This window comes from Neolamprologus multifasciatus, chromosome 4 (assembly GCF_963576455.1).
Source record: "Neolamprologus multifasciatus chromosome 4, fNeoMul1.2, whole genome shotgun sequence".
NCBI classification, from domain to species: Eukaryota; Metazoa; Chordata; class Actinopteri; order Cichliformes; family Cichlidae; genus Neolamprologus; species Neolamprologus multifasciatus.
The window spans coordinates 5,017,333-5,031,458 of NC_140442.1; the positions used below are offsets into that span (position 1 = coordinate 5,017,333).

Genomic DNA, 14,126 nt, shown 5'->3' on the forward strand with positions numbered 1-14,126 from the left:
AGTTCAAACAGGATGAACGTGTGCTTCATTTTAGTGCAATTTGATGTGTTTTTGTGAAAATAAGACTAGAGATGTCCAATTATATCACGTCTGGCAATAGAATACTTCACAAGATACCCGGACCAACATCTGGATAGACTCCAGAAAGTTAATTACATAATCTTCTTGGCAGAGGTAAAACGATGTTACATTTTGGTAGGAAGTGGCGTGACTCAGAAAAGGTTGAGGAGGGCAGAAAGTTCGAGCCGCAACATGGAGAATCTGACCATTTTTAAAAATAAAAGACCCAGTAGAGATTAAATGCTCTACTTCTGAAATGTTACTTTTATGATGTGAAGCTGTGAGATGAGCAGGCTTTTTGGATCATGCTTTATAGGGATATGTCCATTGTCTTCCATGCAGTGTAATGTTTATGCCACAGCTGGTAGGGCTGTGCGATACAAAATCTCATATCCCAATATAAGACATTTATTGTCCCGACAACGATATGTCACAAATTTTACATTTTCTGTAAATTTTGTGAATCTCAGGCAACTCGACTTTAGTATAGTTGCCTGAGATAGTATTTTCTTAGTATCTAGTATTTTCTAGTATTTTCTTCACGGAGTCGGGTGTTACATAAGTTTTCTTTGAGTATTTATTACACGCAGTGTAATAAATACTCGTCCGTAAACATTCTGCATAGTATTTCACGTGAATCAGTTTATTTTGAAAAATCTGGACAGAATCTTCAGCTTTATTGTGAAAGGTCTATGTGGAAAATAAACAAGTGGGCTGCAGAGCCACGCGATGATTTTACCGTCATCGTTGCTAACGACAACGCTTGAAAACAGTGGCTTGTCCGTCCGTAGTGTGGTTATATTAAATATAAGAGAGAAGTTAAAGGAATTCTACAGTAACCATCAAAACTATGGAAAAATATTGCCGTAAACAGTTTATTTTGTGACACCACGAAACAAACGATAGCATAATATGAAACGATAGACATTTTCATATCATCATCCGATATGTATCGTTATATCGTACAGCCCTAACAGCTGCCCTAAATCAGCGGTCTCCAACCCCCGGGGCCTCAGACCAGTACCGGTCCGTGAGTTGTTTGGAACCGGGCCGCGAGAGTTGAGGCTCAGGTGTGAAATGTGTGGTTTTTATCGGTTTTCAGCGTTATTTTGTTATCGTTTTTATTGTTTACTCGGTTTTCCTGGGTGTTTTCACGTGTGTTATGAATAAATCTTCTTTTTTTTTGGTACCGGTACTAGTTTTATTTGTTGCATTTATCCGCGACACCTTAAAGGCCGGTCCGTGAAAATATTGTCGGGCATAAACCGGTCCGTGGCGCAAAAAAGGTTGGAGACCGCTGCCCTAAATGAACAATATTGGTAATTACAATATCATTTATGTTTCTACAATGGTTAATCCGTTTTTTGTTTTTTTTTAATTGCCCAAACAGAATTATTGTTTGTATTCATGAATTTACAATTTTACTGACCTACAAAAAAGCAGAAAAATTATTTATTTTTTTTTAATTATTAGTTTTCTATCTCAGAGAAGTGTAGTGTGCCGGCTCGTGAATTCAGTTTATTATTTGCCTAATAAATAACAATATAAATGACTTTTTTTATTTTTTTATTTTTTTATTTTTTTTTTGACAGAAGTATTTGTGTTTTTATGAATTTGTAATTTACTGTAGAGGTTTAGTGCTTTATTATTGACTTGAAATTGCACAAAACACTCGTAATCTAGTGTTTGGGGTAACAAATTTCTATAGGGAGTAAATAAATTAAATAATGCGTTTGGAAAAAGTGCAGAGTAGACGTGGCTTTTCTTAAGAGTACTGAAATCCAACACTTGTTACACCCTCTGAGAGTATGGATTGATTGTAGTCACTGGTTTGCTTTGTGGTTTGATATGCACGTACTGCAAGTAATCAGAAAAACAAACAAAACAAAGCTACGCTTGCAAAAGAAAACACAGCCGCTGTGCAGTCGTCCCAGTCTGAACACTGTCAGTGCCATCAGGCAGCGCACGTGGACGGGGTGTCAAAGATTTCCCCGATGATAGAAATGGCTCCATATACATAATCTTTGTCTGCGATTGCCTGTGGTTTGTTGTTCATGTTTTACTTTGAGAAAAAATAAAACGGCAGCACTTGGCTTCGAAATCCTGCATGTCTAAGCCAATGCATTTTATTGCAGCGCATAAACATTTAAGCTCACTGTACACAGTAGTTAAGTACCTTGACGTTTACTTATCTCAAACAAAGTGTCTCTAAAGTAGGTCTCTGTAAAAAGGAGAACAAATGCAATGCCGCGGCACATTAGTTCTCGCTATCCTGCTTTAAACTCTTAACTTTTTCTCCCCGCTTCGGTTTTTAAAGCGTTTCCAGAAACTCTTATCCTTTCTTCCCATCCCAGGTCAGATGATGATGTCTGGAGCTCAGAGAGGAGCCGTCCCGCAGCCCGGGATGCCACAGGTCTCGAGCATGATGGAGGATGAAGTCCTCATGGATCTCATCTGATGGAACTGGGCTTTCGATTTGAATCTGGGCAGACATTTTCCAGTTTCGACACATATGTCTGCTCTGTCGCTTTAATCCTACAAATGTTCGACGTAATTAGGAAACAAGTCATAAGCAGTTTTTTTTTTTTTTTTTTTTTTTTTTTTTTTTTTTTTTTTTTTTTTTTTTTTTTACAGGACTGAGTCGCTGAAGTTAATTAGGGGCAGACAATGTGAGCATTAGTTTTTCATGTAAATGTTCAAACCCTCAGCACGCTAATCCCCCATACTACACACAGCAAGAACAAGCTATCATGCTTCTAGAAATTATACTAAGTTTCATCATTGAAATGGAAACCTGTGTTATTTCTTTCTTTTTTTTAATTAAGATTTTTTTAATTATTGATCATGTTGTTTTATGGAGATGAAATAAAGGTAAACATCGTAAAAGACCAAGTTGTTTGTGATTACAAAGAGGTTTTGTTGTTGATGAGTCCGCACTCACTTCTACCGCCACCCCCGTGTGAACGCCGCTTGGACTCTTAAGGTGGGAGAGAGTGAGACTGAAATAGACACAGTAATAGATAGTTCGGTGTCTTTTTCTGCCAAATAGTGTCAGTGTTAATTTTAACTACTCCAATATGTTGTGGAACCATAGAGAGTCTCCTCGTGCCAAGTAGTCCTACCAGATGGCATCAGTTGGCCATGTTTCCCTTGGCATAACGTACAAACAGGCTGGCCGCATGCGCACATGGCACGGACTCCACATATATGCCCACAGTCTGCTTTCGCGTCAGTTCTATTGCATGTGAGTTAAGTCCTGTACATCGACAAACACGGGCCTGTTGTGCACCTCGTGGTGGCACGGGCGCTGAGAGAGAGAAGGGAGAATGACGCACCTGAACTTTTCAGTCTCTCACATATGTTTAATGACACATGTCAGTTTATGCAGTCCCCCACCCCCCAAAGAACGTGGACACTGTGTGTACACACTAACCAACAGGAAATGATGTAAGTCCCTGTCACCTGGGAGACTGAGACGGTTGCTAAGATACCGTGACAGTGGGTTCTTGTTTCTGAGCTTTTTCCTCAGCCCCGCTTTCACATGGACTCACACAGATAGACACTAGTCCCTCAGTGGCTGGTGTTCATCCCTCCCATCCCTTAATCACTGGCCGGCCCTCTGAGCCCGGCTTAGCTTCACTTCATCTTCCTCTCTCCCTCTCTCTCCGTCTATCTGCCTCCATCTCAATATTGATCTATTAGTGCCTTTCTAGGCTCATAAGTTTTTCAGTATCCACGTTATTAACAGCCAAATTCATCCATATGGAATAAAAATGGTTAAATGTATGGACAAACATAATAAGTTTACCAAATCACTACTTGGGGAGCTGATAGCCGAGCGGTTAGTACACGAACTACATGGACACAAATGCCATCAGCGGTGATTCCCCAGTTTGCTTCCTTGCGTTTCTTACTCGCACAATTCCTGTCTGTGTCAGCTGACGTTTTCCAATGAAGGCACCGGCTCCACAAAAAGATATTTTACTAGTCATGCAAAACAATTGCATAAAATGGGCATTTCTTTTTCTCCAAAGAGATTACAACCGTCCATAATTAAAGTCTTCAACAAAATGTGAGGAAACGGCTGCTGTGATTTCTGTACTGCGCTAAAGTTGATATAACTGAACATGAACTCTTTGTAGCACAAAACAGTGCAGTGAGAAAAAAATCTTTATTTGTTTGAACTTAATTTAACCAGGAAAAACATTTTCTATTTTCAATAACAGCCCAGTTGAACACTAAGCATCTGCAGGTAATGGAAGTAAGAAAGAAAACTAATCAACCCACATGGTAAAATTCTCTCCCCTGGTGGTGAAAATATTGTATTACAAATTCATTGCGTTCATTACGAAAAGTACCTTTAAAATCGGCTGGAAATCTGCCCATGGTGTAAGCCATCTTTCAACCTCTGACAGCTGGAATAGGCTCCAATTAATCAGCAGAAGAATATATATGGGTGTTATCATGTGACCCTTTACCTTTCATTGAGAATAATAAGTAACAGTGTGGCTGTCAACCCTTTTACAGCTTCCTCTAAGATGGAACTTTGCAGAAAAAGTTTGGTTTGGTGTTTTCTGTGATCATGAATAATAAATGACGTGTGGTTCATTCAAATAAACATGATGCAATAAGGTTTTTTGACAGCCTTGCCGCATATATTAGCATATAAAAGAGTTATAATTAGATATTCTGAAAACCTTAACCTTGTATTTTAATACATTAAGGAAATTAACAGCAATTGGAAAAGCAATAATCACAAAGAAGCGTTCGGTAATTAAAGCATTAAATCAATGATGACTGTCTTATACAGAAAATATCACGAGGGTTTTGGTGAGTTATTTAAGTCATGTTCCTCTTGCTTATGATGCAATGGACTAATTATCTGGCGATCACATGATGTCAAATTATTGCACATTTCTTTGCTTAAACACTAGTGTTGTGTGGTTTTAGTGTGCACCCCTCAGAAGAAGAATATTTGATGTTTCTCTTCTGGTTGTAGATGAAATTATACACCACCAGCGTGTCCTTTACTTAGCCCTGACAGACAATTTTTCAATGGCCAATTAAACATTAAAATATAATTCATTTAGTTGCAGAGCTAGACAGTTTGGTAAATAAAAAGAACTTCATGAGCGCTGCAGAACTAGAACTAGAAAATGTGCAAATTAGTTCCTGGAGTGCAAATGAAGACATTTAATTGCACAAGAGCTTAAAATCTTATAATCACGGCATAATTAGGAAAGCTGCATTTCATAATTATGGACGTGGTAACCCATGTACATCTACATTATTTCCTCAAGCTCCTCCTAGTAGTTTCCAGATTCACCGAGGAGGCTGTGTGATCTCAACCTCCATTAAACTCACCTAACTATCTCTTGTGAACTAAACTCTGTGAAACTCAAATTCCTTCCCTTGGGGCAGTGCAAGTATGAAGGATGAAAGGAGACGAGTCGACTTCTTATCTCCTTCAAAATAAAACGGCAAACATTCAGGACTTCAGTTCAGGCGCATTTCGTTTAACGAGATGGGGAAAGCGGTCGTCACAATGGTAAGAGTGGCCTGACAAAGAGAACAAAAAGTATGGCTGACGTGTGTAGCTTGATGTAGCTTACGTAAAATCAGCACAGAGCCCCCGTTTGGTGCTTCGGTGAGTTATCTATGGGCTCCATAAATACCTTAAAGAATGCCATTATATCACAGTGCTGCACTGCAGCTTCAGATGAGATAAAGCTCAGAGCATGCCACTTCTGAACTCGTCATTTTATTGCAAGTTTATAAAGAGATCAAGTGCTATTACAAATGCACAGCTCCCAACTCCAATGAGACATTCCAAAATTTTTGAGGAGAAGTAAATATTTAAAAGTGTAGTAAGTAACATTTTTCATGCATTTTGATTCGAATGTTAACTTGAAAAAGAAGACTTCCCTTGACTCTCACTTCTAAAAGCACCCAGACTTGTTTCTGTCTGTGCAAATTTGACTATTCAAGCTGACATATTTTAGGACAACAGGTGTGGTACATATACCCTGGACAGGTTGCCAGCCTGTTACAGGCCGAGCTCTGCGATGAGGGGTGTTTAATAAGCTCCCTGCAGCTGTTGATAGTTTGATCATTGCCAAGTTAACTTTGTTACCACGTACAGTCAGGTATGCACTGTATACCGCAGCAGTCACAGCACCTCATACATGATCTTCCTCCTCGAGATTAGATATAAGCAGGTCTGAAATCAGCACCCACCGACCAATCAGATCTTTGCAAAATGGCATCGCCATTCCTTCAGACTATTCATGCATTTTTGGAGGGTCAAAAGTTGCACACGTCTGTTTTTCTGGTGAGCGTCAGTAGTAAATATAGATTCTTGGACACAACTTTGTTCCTTGATGTTTTTTTTTCCTGTTTTCTACAAATAATTTTATAACACTTTTATTGTTCTACATTGACGCTTAGATCACACGACACGTGATGTAAGCCTAGGCTTGAATAGAATTTTTAACCTGCCAGGTGGGCGAGCAGACAACATGGACACCCAAGTTTGTGAATGTGATAACTCTAAAAAGAAGCAACCTAGGAGTTTCAAATGGATACCGTAGGTGTATCTACTAAAAATCTTGATCGAGTTTGAATCTCATTGACTTTGGCCTCAAGGTCATAGCTAAGAGATCAAGTTTTCTTGCATTGTAAATGCAATAACTTGAAAACAAGGTGATGTAGAATTTTGAAATTCATGCCACATCTACTAGGAAGCTGAGGGGTACAATTAGCCACCGCCAGTATTTTGCATTTATTGTTTTTATACCCAGACGATTAAATTTCACTGCAGCTGCAGCTGACAGAATAAGCATGTAGTCTATGTTTTGTGAATAATGATGCCTTAAATCCAACCACGTTTGATTCCTCTTTTACCACCGAGCTAAAAGCTTTGACATCGGCGAGCAAATGTCTGTTTTTAGCAATTTTTTGTGAAAGTGTGTTTTCAAATTTACGCAGCGTAAAAATGGCAACGCTCACCGATGTCAGGATTCAGACAAGCAGCTTCGGTGCATGCCCCCAATGAAAATACGATTGTAATCCATCAGATTAATACATCCCACGTATTAATAAAAGAGATGATGCGTGCTGATAAGTTTGTTTACTTACACAGTCTGCATTTTTACCAGCACTCTGTCTGGTCTTCAAATAGGTTAAACCTAATATAGTCGATCTTTTCCAGCATTCATACAGTGTGTTTTCAATACTACACCGCTGCACTGTCCTGTTACAGACACTGATACAGCAGCTGTGTTGCTGTTGGTCTCTATTCTGAGTTTTACCTCTTTGTATTTTTCCATGATTGTAGTTTTAAGTCCATGGCTAAGCTGTCAGTAGGCCTGTCTACGGCTGTGATTGGTCAGATGCTGCCAAAACCACCCTTTTCATATAAACATGCCTCTACCTAGATTGATGAACCCTGGGTTAACTTATTAAATAGATAACCACCTTTCTAAGACCTGCCAACGTTAGGGTAAGTGAAGCCAGATAATTGAAGGATACGTGAACTTGTTCTGTGCAGTTGTACAGTACGCTTTTAAGACGTTAAGATTGTTTGATGTGTGGATGCGTACACCTCGGAGACAGGATAGATGCTTTTGTCAAGCTGAGCAGTGTTGTCATACATCAAACCTTATAAAAATCTCACGTTCAGAGTGAAACACACGTTTTCTCCGGGGAGATCTTATGTGACTGCAGTAAAAAGAAAAGTTGACATTGTCTAATTCTGGGTCAAATGACAAAAACAAATTATATTAAAAAGAAAAGATAAGCTTGTCAACAGAAGTAGCTGAGCTTTTGATATTCCACAACACACCGAGTACAGTCAAGTTTCCCAAAAATATGTATAGACAACAAAAAGTACATACGTGGTGCTGATCCTTTTTTAATAATTCAACTAGTTGTTGTACTCCTTTGTAGTTCTAGTTTTCATGTTCCCCTGTCTTCACGCCTCAGTGTGTTATCTGCCTTGCAGTAACTTCCTGTTTTCCTCTTTTAGAGTTTTATTTCCTTGTTAAATCTAGTTGGAATATCGCATTGATGGAAATCTCTCTTTTTGAGATTATGTATCGGAATTTCAGGAGCGGGACCACGCCTCCAAACACGCTCCTTCCGGTTGTCATCTACATAGGTTCCCCCTGTTCTGCAAGCGTGCCCCACCCATTTACGTGCCCCACCCTCCCCACTTGTTCTCAATTCTTTAACGTCTTCATTTCTATTTAGTACATCGGGATCTGCCAGGCCTGGGAGCCGTCGCCAGTCCCCTTCGATCAGTGTTGGGGAGTAACGGAATACATGTACCGCCGTTACGTATTTAAAATACAAAATATGAGTAACTGCATTCCGTTACAATTACAGTTTAAAAAGGTGGTATTTAGAATACAGTTACTTTGTTGAAATAAATGGATTACACGGCGGTACTTCCCTGTTTCATATTGTAGCGGGTCAGGACTGTTTGGGTTTTGTTTGACAGCTGTGTTCTGTTGTTCCAGGCGGCAGCGTTACGGTTGCCATGGTTACACGGTGACGCTCTCTCTCTGCGTGTTTCCTGGGTGAGAGAGGCCTCTTTGTTGTTGTTGTTGTGCTAAGCTAATAGGCAGAATGCTACAGGTATAGCTCTAAAGAATGTAGCATCATGGGCAGTGTAGTCCGTGCTGCAGGGAGAATGGACTGCCATACCCATTATGTGTCTGTGAGCGAGGGAGGGAGAAAAAGGAAAAGTACGAGCTGTCATCGAGCAAAAACCGGAGCTGGAAGCATGTAAATATAATAATAACCACTGCAGCCAAGAAGAGAGCCTGACGAGCCCAGTTGTAAGTAAGCTATTAAGACTCGACTGTACACCGTGTTCGTGTTTTCCTCCAAAAACAATAAGTTCCGTTGGAGCAGCCTTTCAACGCCTCTCTCTGTCTCTTGCTAGCAAAGTTGACCCAGACAACAAAGTAAAGCTAGTTTTCGGCTACGAGCCCGACACAGAACCCACCGTATTAGCCAGAGGTCCCTTTACTACGGTTCGGAGTCGCGGACCTTCAGTAACAGTAATAAATCACAGCAATAGTACATTCATGTAGTTGTAAACAGCATGATAATATATTAAGTAATCCAAAGTATTCAGAATACGTTACTCTCATTGAGTAACGTAACGGAATACGTTACAGAATACATTTTGGGGCATGTATTCTGTATTCTGTAATGGAATACATTTTGAAAGTAACCTTCCCAACACTGCCTTCGATTCCTTCCCCAAACCGCAGCTCAATTCACGTCGAAGCATCACTTTTACCTACTAAAACGCTGTCAAACCTAAAATGAGGACGTGAGCCCAGCTAGTGAATTGTAACTGTGCCTCTTTGGTGTTGTGCATTTGGGTCTGTTTAAGACCTTTTGCTAAATTATCAAACAAGCAGCTCATAAATTCACCGGCCTCTGGCTTCTGGCAAAGCTTCTGTCGCTTTTACATGCACTGCTGAATTTTTTTTGGAGGGAAAGTTTATAACTAAACTTCCTATGACCACAAGTGCTCAGCAAGTTCATGCAGCTTCTGGTCAAACATGTTCTGTAACATAAAACAATTCATGCATATTTAGAAATATGTCTGCCACGTTTTGAATATCCAGCTAGTTTCCAGACATTTCCTGAAACTGTTTAAAATTTGAGACAATTTCTCAACTAGTGTTGTGAATAGTAGCACAGAGGTGCAGACGCTGGTAGTGGCTCTGGGGAAACAGTTTGTTTTTGTAGAATTTCCATGTTAAAAGCTGGTCTTTTACAGTTACACTTTGATTTGATACCTGTTGCACCGAGGTGCAGTACTGTCATCTGACAGCAGAAATGCTCTGAGATGAAGCCACAGGCCAACTGGGGCTTCCCTGAGTGGAGTTTCCATGTTCTCCCTGTGCCTGCGTGTTCTCTCGGTGTACTCCAGCCTTCTCCCACAACCAAAGATATGTTTCTTCTTCTTCTTTTGGTTGCTCCCTTTAGGTATCACTAAAGCAGATTGTCTGACTGTCTCACCCTGTCCCTAGTGTCCTCTTTTGTCACACCACCTCTCTGCATGTCCTTCTCCACTACACCCACGAGTCGTCCTTCTGCCATGCTTTCCCCCGTTCCTCTTTCTTTGTCTTCCACTGGCACCCTGTTGGCCAACAGCACTAGAGCCAGTTGGTGTTTCATCCCAGGCTCCAACCAATCCAGTATGAAAATGATATTGTTGATGATATGCATGTTTGATTAGGCAAAGATTTTAAACTGGATGCCCTTCTGATACACCCTCAGCCAGGCGACACAGCCAGGATTAATCAGACCTCAACTTCTGCTCTGGCAGCTGCCCACAAATGTCCACTCTTCGTCATCAGCCATCTTGACGCTTTCTCTGTAGACTTGTTTCTCACCTGTGATGCCAAGCCCAGTGTAGGCCTGGCAGAGCGACTGTCCCACGAAGCACCCAGAGCAGTACCCTGCCCTCCAGCCTTGCTTCTGGCACTCCTTGACCCCGCCACTCTCCTCCATATACTCGTCTCCTCTTGGTGCTTTTAGCTCCAGCACAATAATATTCTTTTTCGCTCTTTCTCCACCCTTTCTACCTGAATTGGATAAACAATTAATCAAATGCATGGATGGACCCAGTTGTGTTTTCTGGGCATCAGAAGAAGAACATTTTTTCTTTGCATGCTAACTTTTAAATGTCCTTTTTGCGGTCCCCCTCTGCAGAATTGACCTTTTAAGCTTTTTACCTGTAGATTTGTTAAAAAGGTTTAAAAAAAAATTCTTCTGCTTTAATTATATATAATACATATTGTTAAATTTTGCATTTTAATGCCTTGCCTGGTTAAAATCACACTGCACCATCCTATGGTACAAATTGTTAGTAAGGGAAAGTACAACCTGGCACCATTTGGGCTTTGTTTGATTTTTGGATGTACAGTAACAGCAGCTGTTTCTGCAAGATTTTGTTGATTAGTTTAGTTCACTTTGGAATATCCATCCATCCATTCGCTTCCGCTTATCCTTTTCAGGGTCGCGGGGGGCGCTGGAGCCTATTCAATTCAATTCAATTTTATTTATATAGCGCCAAATCACAACAAAAGTCGCCTCAAGGCGCTTCATAGATACAGAGAAAAACCCAACAATCATATGACCCCCTATGAGCAGCACTTTGGCGACAGTGGGAAGGAAAAACTCCCTTTTAACAGGAAGAAACCTCCTATCCCAGCTGTCATAGGGCGAGAGGCGGGGTACACCCTGGACAGGTCGCCAGTCTGTCGCAGGGCCAACACACAGGGACAGACAACCATTCGCACTCACATTCACACCTAATGGCAATTTGGGTTATCCAATCAACCTATCCCCACAAGCTGCATGTCTTTGGACGGTGGAAGCCGGAGTACCCGGAGGGAACCCACGCAAACACGGGGAGAACATGCAAACTCCACACAGAAAGACCCCGGCCTGATGTTAGAATTGAACTCAGGACCTTCTTGCTGTGCGGCAACAGTGCTAACCACCGTGCTGCCCTTACTTTGGAATATTTAAAACATTTTTCAAAAAGGGGAAATTAAAACAAGTGCCTTTAGAATGGGTTTCTTTAAAATACTGGCATATGAAAGTGGAACAAAGACACTAAATGTGATATGAAACGTGCAAGTTAACCATAAAACAACTCGGTGCTTTATACCGAACATTCCAATATCGAGCATTTGAGTAAAGATATTTTCTTTTGTGTGCCTCATATAGATTTATGACATTTGCATTAAAAAGACGATTACACATATTAAGCGCAGTTACCCTTACGTGCCGGGACACATCCTCACACACAGTGTGCCCACAGTCTGTGCTGTTTGACCACTTTTTACTGCAAAGTGGTTTGGGCCTGAAATTAAAATGTTGATGGCCGGGTGACATTTTGGTTATTGCTGTCTGCGTTGCCACCGCGAGGAAAGCAGCGGACCAGTTTAAGGGCCAGTTTGGCCTGGCTATAAGCTAGAGATGAAGATTACACAGCATGGTGCAAGAAGTACTGCTCGGCATAATGGGGTTTATAGGCCTGTGGCAGAGTTTGCTTTACGCCCTGCCGGAGGAGGTGTTGACAGGAGCGAGAGACGGAAAAGGCACGAGAGACGTGTCTTATTATTCAGCCTCGCCACGTAGTGCGAATGAGTCGCGGTGGTCATGTTTGAAGATGTGATGATGAGATTAGGGTGCGTGTGGAGAGACGACGAGGAAAAGGAGGCGGGTAAGAGCAGCGTATAACACCTAAAATTGGATCTGTCTTCAGGAGCTTTGTGGTCGAGGTCCACTTGGCCTGGGTGTGGGAGGATCAATGTCTCCATTGAGCCCTAATGGATGCGGTTGCCAGATAGGGCTGTTAGTGATAAGGGAGGAGTATTAGCTTTAGTGTTGCAGATACAGGCTTGGTTAACTTTGTGTTTAAAGGAGCTTCTTGTTTTTCTGTGGGTGAAAGCCAAGTGTTTCATGGTCTACGCTGCTATAAGCGGAGCATTCAACCCTCGCTTGCTTGTCACGACGGCCAGAATGTTCAATTTGGTATCACACGGGTTAGGATCTCTGCAGCCTGTGGCGTGTTGCTTCGCCATCAGATACGGATCAGGGCTCTGTTAGGGCCTCGGAGGCTGCGAAGAGTTCAGTCTTGAGACAGCATGTGAGAAGGGAGCGGCAGGAGGAGAAAGGCAGGAGGCCTGTTCCCTACACCCCCGGCATATCTGCCCCAGTTCCTCTCACCACGCCATTCCAGCGCAGTAAGGCGATGGCAAAGGTTTCACCCCGGCGCAGCAACTACCGCCGAGGCCACAGGACCTAAACATAACCCAGGGCAAAGAGAGCGCCTGCACATCTCTCAACCAATATGCCAGCGCAGCACAACACACAGCAATACAAGGCAGAGCACAGAAGGCGTGAGCAACCTCATCCACGGGGCAGAGGCAGAAATACTAGATGGCAAGCTTTTTGTCTTCATATGAGGCACATTAATCCTCACAGTGGCTCCCATCTTTATTCATTTATCGGCCTGTGGTGTCCACTCAATCAGTCAGTTAAAGTCTGGCCTGATGGAGCGAGCCCCGCACACCCACCACAGCGAGGGAGAGAGAGGGGAGGGAAGGTTATACTCCGTACCATATAGCCTGAGCAGACACTGCAGTACAGAGATACAAACAGGGTGGGATGGGGAGGAAGAGGAGGAAATGTGAGGGGGCTCTTTTAAATAATGAGGCAAGGAGGGAGGAGAAAGGGAGAGAGGGGGGAGGTGAGACAACTGGAGGTGAAAAGAGAGCAGCCTTGTATCAAGAGTGAGCGAGATTGAGAGGTTCAAAGTGAAGGAGGGGAGAGAACAGTCAATATCAAGAGCGAGCGTTAGGGAGAGATCCGGGACGACGACAACACCTCCACAGACTACTGAGGTATGTATGTGGGAGCGAGGAGGGAGAGGAGGGAGAGGAGGACAGGGAGTAGGGAGGGAAGGAGGGACGTGTTGGTGGAGAGTGTGTGAGAGTTAGAGAGAGGGAGGGATATCCACTGCACTGTTGTGTGACTGGAAATTTAATAGAGAGAGAGAGAGAGGGAGGGAGGCAGGAAGGCAGCAGGGGAGGAGGGAGGGTGGGGTGGAGAGAAGGGCGAAGGAGCGACGCAATGCAAAAAGCACTGAGCGAGAGCCGTTGTTGTTGGAATTACAGAGGACTGGGACGGAGCGCGGATGCTGCTAGACCCTCACTGCAGAGCGTGGGGCTGTTTGTGTGTGTGTGTGGGTTTGGTGGGGGTGGGGGAGTGGGGGTCATGTGCATAAAGTGGAAGAGAGCAGCCAAGGCCATGTAGAGTGTGCACTGTGCAATGTTTAATAAGAGAGAGGAACAGGTTGGCCACCCTGTTGCTGCATCCAGACTAAATATGCAGGGGTCAGTCATAACCCTGATCCCCATCTAAATCATGCCTGCATGTGTGTGTGTGTGCGCGCGCGATAGCCGGGAGCAGTGCTGGAAGGAAGACACGTGTGTGAGGAGTGTGTGCATGAAAACACGTGCCTGTGA

At 42.6% G+C, this 14,126-nt stretch overlaps 2 protein-coding genes across 4 annotated transcripts in view; both read left to right on the top strand.

The window, feature by feature from the left end:
- The window catches only part of med25 (mediator complex subunit 25), a 36,673-nt gene extending 33,725 nt beyond the window's left edge, over positions 1-2,948 (top strand). For all 3 annotated transcript variants that reach the window (XM_085156731.1, XM_085156733.1, XM_085156732.1), the window contains one exon: positions 2,415-2,948. In XM_085156731.1, coding sequence (XP_085012857.1) covers positions 2,415-2,518 — 104 coding nt within the window. In that variant the 3' untranslated portion in view covers positions 2,519-2,948. The remainder of the gene's footprint in view (positions 1-2,414) is intronic.
- Positions 2,949-13,210: 10,262 nt separating this feature from the next.
- Positions 13,211-14,126, top strand: part of lrrc4ba (leucine rich repeat containing 4Ba) — a 57,280-nt gene continuing 56,364 nt past the window's right edge. The window contains exon 1 of the mRNA XM_085156937.1: positions 13,211-13,502. The gene's annotated coding sequence lies outside the window, so the exon portion shown is untranslated. The remainder of the gene's footprint in view (positions 13,503-14,126) is intronic.